Source organism: Castanea sativa, chromosome 1 (genome assembly GCF_040712315.1).
Source record: "Castanea sativa cultivar Marrone di Chiusa Pesio chromosome 1, ASM4071231v1".
NCBI classification, from domain to species: Eukaryota; Viridiplantae; Streptophyta; class Magnoliopsida; order Fagales; family Fagaceae; genus Castanea; species Castanea sativa.
In genome coordinates, this window is record NC_134013.1 from 82,806,780 (window position 1) to 82,813,804 (window position 7,025).

At 32.4% G+C, this 7,025-nt stretch overlaps 1 protein-coding gene across 2 annotated transcripts; it reads left to right on the forward strand.

Annotated features, from left to right (window-relative positions):
* The first annotated feature begins 616 nt into the window (after window positions 1-616).
* Window positions 617-6,761, forward strand: LOC142608602 (AP2-like ethylene-responsive transcription factor At1g79700). Of its 2 annotated transcripts, XM_075780306.1 has the most exons (8): window positions 617-1,002; window positions 1,108-1,190; window positions 1,335-1,343; window positions 1,524-1,612; window positions 1,734-1,807; window positions 1,893-1,943; window positions 4,738-4,814; window positions 5,823-6,761. In XM_075780306.1, the coding sequence occupies exons 1-8, from the start codon at window positions 839-841 to the stop codon at window positions 6,353-6,355; spliced, it is 1,080 nt and encodes a 359-aa protein (XP_075636421.1). In that variant the 5' UTR covers window positions 617-838; the 3' UTR covers window positions 6,356-6,761. The 2 variants fall into 2 exon arrangements, with proteins under 2 accessions (XP_075636421.1, XP_075636414.1); XM_075780299.1 differs by lacking the exon at window positions 1,335-1,343 and having other exon boundaries at window positions 1,108-1,202.
* Window positions 6,762-7,025: the final 264 nt, after the last annotated feature.

Below are 7,025 nucleotides of genomic sequence, written 5' to 3' on the forward strand. Positions count from 1 at the left end.
TTAGCCAATGACATCTAAACTCAATTCAATGAAATCGTTAACAAGTAAAGCAAAAGAAACCACACACAATTAAAAGTGGCCGAAAATTATCGACATAACTTATACTTCATCTAATTTAATCTCTATTTCTCTCTCTCTCTCTCTCAATAAATGTATTCACACACACGCCAATAAAATTGTTCCATCCCACTTCTATTATTCCATTTTATATTACACTTACTGAAATATATATATATATTAAATAAAAATAAAAAACACATATAGTAATTTACGATTGTTTGATTGATGAAAAATTAGAACAGCTAGAATGAGACAAAAGAAAAAAAGATCTTCATTCCACACGTAGTAAAAAAAAAAAAAAAAACACATAGCATACTGTCATTGATGAAATATAAATTAACGGTATTTTCATCTCACAAGCAAGCATAAAATATCCAAAAATGACAATATACCATTACGACTTTTATATAAATATGAAATAAAAGAAAGATTTATCCTATAAAATAAGGTTCATCCTATAAAATAAAGACAGAAAGGGCTACATCAATTAGATTTCAATATGATCAAACTAAATTTAGCACAGTGTTAGGTGAGGACAAGAAGAAAAAGGCTTTATGAGCCGGTTAAACTAGATGGTCACAAAATACCTACCTAGCTCCTTTGCCGGCCCGGCCTCTCTAGCTTGCCAGCCCATACTCTTCTGACTCTTCTGACTCCATTCTTTTGCCTCTTATATCATTGTCATCCTTTATAGTCCTTCTCATTCTAGGACTTAGTCATATCTCTCTCTCTCTCTTAACATTTTTCTCTCTCATATTCATCTTCTTCATTGACTTTCATGGCGAAATCATCACAGAATAACCAGAAAAACAATGCAAACGGCAGTAACAATAACAATAACACTAATAGCTCTAACACTGTCACAAAGGTGAAACGAACAAGGAGAAGTGTTCCTAGAGACTCTCCTCCTCAACGTAGCTCAATATATCGAGGGGTCACAAGGTCAGTAAATTACTACGTACCCACTTTATTAATTTGTATATTTCCATTATGTTTTCTTTCATTTCCTTTAGTTTTTCTGAAGTGGGTGTGGTTTGATTATTTCAGGCATCGATGGACAGGCCGATATGAAGCTCACTTGTGGGATAAGAACTGTTGGAATGAATCCCAAAACAAGAAAGGAAGACAAGGTTCATGCTCATGTTTATTTGTTTTTATTCTCTCTATGTTTGTTAATCGATTATATGTTCATATTTCTTATGGTTTTTTCTTCCTATTTCTTTTTGGCTTTGGCATACTTGTTGGTGATTGGTGGGAATTCTACTCCATTGCAGTCTATCTTGGTATGTATTAATCACTGCTGCTACATGTATATCTTGAAAATGAAGGCTAAATTGTACACCTTTAATTATAGAAATGAAGGAATTGTAGTTACTTATTTGAGTGCAACTTTATTATAATTTTGTGCTTCTGGTTTTGTAGTGTTAATTTCTTAGTCTTTTGCACTACTGTTGAATTTTCAGGTGCCTATGATGATGAAGAAGCAGCTGCACATGCTTATGACCTTGCAGCACTGAAATACTGGGGTGAAGAAACCATTCTTAACTTTCCGGTAATTCGGTTTTATTGATTTTTTATGTTTATTTTTTTCAATTATTTTTCAATAACGCTATAGACTAGAGTAGATGATTAAGGAAGAGGGCCAAGAGGCTAATCCCTCTTAACAATTGCAGTTATCAATATACCATAAACAACTCAAAGAAATGGAGGGTCTATCAAGAGAAGAATATATTGGCTCATTGAGAAGGTTTAGAATCTACATATACATTCAATTTTGAGAAAAATAAGGTGTAAATTTCAAAATTTGAATTGATGTGAGATATAATTTGCAGGAAAAGCAGTGGTTTTTCTCGAGGAGTTTCCAAATATAGAGGTGTTGCAAGGTAACTATCATAATTTTCAATAGCTTTTGAAATTTTATCATCAATAAAATCTTTGTACAATTCTAATAAGTGAAATTATAAATTATTTCATACATTCGGTGAATTACTTTTGAGAAAAATGCCATGATATCTCTTAAACTTTAAGGTAGTAGCTATGACATCACTTGAACTTTTATTTTAGCTTACTCCCTTAACTTTACATATGTGCCAAATAGAAAATTCTATCACTCTGCCGTTAAATAAGTTAATAGTCCAATAGTCCACTCACCTTAGGGGGGAAAAAAAAAACCAGCCGATTGAGAGGGGATAGAAAGTAGTTTTTTTTTTTTATAAAAAATTTAGAGAGAGAGAGAGAGAGAGATCTAAACAAAACACAACTTTCTATTCCCTCTCAATTGGCCGGTTTGTGTTTATGTACAAGACTCACACAAGGGTGGGGCCAAGAATTAATGTGTGGAGGGGCCAAGATGCTATATATATACACACACAAAAGTTACCCGTTTGCCAAAGTATCATATAACAAATATTAAAAAAAAAAAAGAACTAAGCATCTTCCATTATAGTCAACACTCAAAATACTAACCAACTTAAACAACTGATATCATCCATCAATTTAGATTCTCCAAATGCTAAATTTAAGTAAAAGTCAATGTGTAATTCTAGATAAAATAGTGAATAAAGCTTGTCAATTGGTTAAATAAATTAAGGGGAAAAAAAATAAAGCATAATTTAAATAAATAGAAATGAAAGACTTAAAAAAAGAATTTTGAACCTGTCAAGATTTTAAAGCTATTTTCACTTTAGATTCAAATACGGAAATTCTTTGTTGAGGAAGAGAACACGCTATATATATGGTCCATTATTATATAGAGTAGTCATACTGCTAAATAAAGATAATGTGAGAGCATTTGCTAAACAAAGTGAATTATATATAGGTTGCCATCATTAGAGAGTATTTTTAGCCAAAGATAGATCTAATTGAAAAGAGTTAAACTTAAAAAGTAAAAATGTGAGAGCACCGGTTCTAATGAGAGATTTGAGCGGCTAACTAGAAAGTAGAAAGGAAGTTAACGGTGTAATACTTTTTGGGAAAAATGTGAATAAAACTTCTAAAGAAGCTGAGCTAAGAGCATCCACACCAGTCTGTTTATAGTCTTCTAAAATAAAAGAGTGTACAAATTTTACACATTTTGAGCAAAAAATCACCCACATCAGTGGGTGTAAAAATGTGCAAAATATACACTGGCTGTGTAAATGAACCATAACCGTGTAAATATACAAGGTTACTGTTCATTTGTAAACGATTTTTTTTAATTTTTTTCTCTCTCCTCTATCAAACTACTTCTCTTCCCCAACAATTACAACAACCCAGCGTGCCAGAATAACCACCCAACCACCAAACCTAGCGCCACCACCAAACACCGCAACCTAGCATAGAGAAATAACCCAAAATCAACAGAACATTAACCCAAAATCAACATAATATTAACCCAAAATCAACGGAAAAGTAATTAGAAAAGCCAACTCAAAATCAAGACAAACCACTGGAAAACCCAACTCAAAATCAATCAAAACTCACCGGGAAACCCAATCCAAAATCATCACGGACACACCACAAAATCGTTCTAAATCTAGATTCAAATTCATCAAACCCATATACAAATTCATATAAATAATCAAACCGAAATTGAAAAAAGAAAGAAGGAGAAGAAGAAGATGCTGAAGAAGAGGAAGAAAAACCCATACCGAAATTTTGTTTTCTTTGCCCAAAATCATTGCCCTTAATCAAACCCAACCCAAAATCATCATCTATAATAAAAGCATAAAACTCAAATTGTAAAAGAAGCAGAGGAAAGAAAAGATTCTCAAAAAAAAAAAAAAGAAAAAAGAAAGAAGGAGAAGAAAGAGAGGCGGAGATAGAGATAAGGACTAAAGAAGGGAGTGTTGTCTCAGAGAAAAAAGAAGGGGGGTGTTAGGGGGGGTAGGTGGGAAATAATAACAAAATGGAAGAGAAATATTATTTTAATAAAAAAAGTGTGTATAATAAATAAATTGATGTGAGTGTTTTGTAAAAGTGATGGTGTAAAATAGAAAAAGTAAATTTTTTTGTGTAAAATAAACAGAATCTTTTAAATAGACTAGGGTGGATGTTCAAAAAGTAAATGTCGAAAGAACTTTTGGCCAATGTGCTAGGACTTGGGAGGGAGAGAAAGTAAAAAAGAATAACTGTTTTGGGAGAGGAAGGAAGAGGTGGGGGGCCCCAATATTTTGCTTGGAGGGGCTAGCTCTTGGAATATAGAATTGGTATCTTTTTTTCTTTTTTTTTTTTTTACTTATAACGGAAAAAAATGTAATTTTTTTTTGGGGGGCATGGCCTCTCATAGCTCTACACAGTTCCGCCCTTGGATTCACGGGTAGGACTTACTCTTATGTGAGAGTAGAGTGTGGCATATGGGGCACTGAATAATTTCAAGAAGTAATTAAGAACTTCCTAATGTCATTTAACTCAACAATTATTGTCTCAAAGATAATAATAAAAAAAAAAAATCATTCCAAGTTTCACTGTTTGTGCTCTTCGATGAGACACAGTTCTTTCCCATAATTTGTTGAAGTGTACTTTATAAAGACCAAATATGTACTTTATATGAATCGATTTGTATGTGTGTATATATATATATATATATATATATATATATATATATATATATATATATATATGTCTGTGACTATCAAAGCTTCAATTGCAACCTGTCTCGTATTTGAAATATGGATTTCTTTTATTATCAATGGGCAGGCATCATCATAATGGAAGATGGGAAGCTCGAATTGGTCGAGTCCTTGGAAATAAATATCTCTATCTCGGGACATACGGTATTCCTCCTCTTTCTATTATCGTAATCTGATATCAGCTTTGTCTAACATAATTAGATTCGATGGTAAAAAATATTCAATTTTTGTTATGGCTTATAAAAACAGTTCTTTACGCAATCAAATAATACACTGTTGTTTTCTTTCATTTATCCTTCAATAAAGACAAAGGGATAAGTGAGCAACTAACCAAAAAAGAAAAGAAAAAAAGAAAAGAAAAAAGATTGAAATTAAACAAAGTTCGTGTTTATGATGCGTGCCAAAAACACTACTTGTTCTTTGTGTCTCAAATTCATCTTTGTCTTGTGTCCAGTAAGGCCAACCGCATATAGTACCTAGAATTTGCTACAATTTTCAATTTAAGGGTATTTTAGTACTACCAATTACCAAATTTCACAAATAAAAAAAGAACAAAAACCAAATTTCCACAAATATAACTTTGAAAGCAATTAATGTTTCATTTCCGCTATTATTTGTAAAAAAATATATATATATTAATTTTTTTTTTTAATTTTATACAAGATAGAAATTCTACTCTACCATAATGTAAGTATATATGTATGTGAAGCTCCCTCTTGGAGACTTGAACCATGACTTTTGCCCCCACACTGCACAAATAATATACTTGTAAAGTAACCATTGCACCAAGGGTGTGGGTGGCAAGATTGGTGAGATGGTCTCAAAATAAGGATATTACTCTTAGTTTACTAAATAATTACTCCAAATTTAGATGAACTTAATATTCCATTAAATAATGTTTTTATACAACTCTTTAAAAATAAAGTCAATTTGTGCACAAATAAGAAGAAAAGCACACCATAATGAATTAGTGTATACAAACTAATTATGCAGACGGTTAACTGGAATATATGTTTTTTATACACTTTTCTTTTTTAAAAAGTGTGCATTGAAATTTATAATTAAATATTTGTTGTTTCTTAATCATTGAATTAAGGTACTCATTAATAAAGACCAAAACATCATTAATCATGATCTCATTGATTTTTGCAGCTACCCAAGAAGAAGCTGCCACTGCATATGACATGGCGGCTATAGAATACCGTGGACTTAATGCAGTCACAAACTTCGATCTTAGTCGTTACATCAAATGGCTAAAACCCAATAAAGATAATAGTAGTAACAGTACTGATTATAATCCCAGTCTCCATGTTCCTAATGCTGAACCTAATTTAACACCAAACCCTAATAACCAAGAACTTGCATCAACTTTCCTCCACAACCAACCAACATACAGCTCAGGAGAAACCTTGCTGACTCAACCCCGACCAGCTGCAACTGCCACATCAGCCCTAGGGCTTCTGCTTCAGTCCTCAAAGTTTAGGGAAATGATGGAGATGTCATCGGTGGCCGAATGTTCACCAATGCCATCGGAGTCTGACCCGCCACAATGCTCATTTCCTGATGATATACAAACATACTTTGATTGTCAGGATTCAAGTGTTTATGGTGAAGGAGATGACAATATCTTTGGTGAGCTCAAGTCATATGTGCCACCAGTATTTCAGTGTGATTTTGACACTTAGAAGAGAAGAGATTAATTTTTCTCAAAAAAAAAAAAAAAGAAAAAAAAGAAGAGAAGAGATTAATAAGTAGCCAAATGCATGGGGGGAGTTGGGTTTATTGGTATACGACATACTATTTGGGCTTTTTTTTTTTTTAGGGTCATGAAAGATATTGTTGGACTGAACAACAACATGATCAAGAGGTTAACAAAGAAGATTCTTTTAATTTTGACTTTACACTTCTCATAATGGAGGAGTAGACTAATGTTATCATTTGGTTCATTCCTTCTAGATGTAAAGAAGAATAAGCATTTGGTAATCAACATTCTTTCTATAAATCAAGAATAATAAGTACTTATGCCTTTTCTTAACGTGGTTCCCTCTCTTAATTAATTCCAAATGGGGGACAATTTTTTCTGTCTATTTACATCCATTTCTTGCATTTTTTTTTATACCTCAAACCATGTGGTTGGTACAATTTTGATCCCTTAAATATAGGGAACCTCAGCATTCTATTAGGAAATATGAATGTAAGTAAAATAGATGGAGGGACTAAATTGTTACAATTTAAAATTTTACGAGACAAAAATTGAATTGACCCCATATTTGAAAGACAAAATGCAGTTTAATATTCCTTTTGGTTATTGTTACCCCATTCACAACCTTAGCATAAGAGGGCAGATTCCTATCC

Coding starts and splice junctions, on each gene's coding strand:
- LOC142608602 (XM_075780299.1), top strand. CDS start 839: ATGGCGAAATCATCACAGAATAACCAGAAAAACAATGCAAACGGCAGT. Junction 1,944..4,737: donor AAATATAGAGGTGTTGCAAG/GTAACTATCATA, acceptor ATCAATGGGCAG/GCATCATCATAATGGAAGAT. Junction 4,815..5,822: donor TCTCTATCTCGGGACATACG/GTATTCCTCCTC, acceptor TGATTTTTGCAG/CTACCCAAGAAGAAGCTGCC.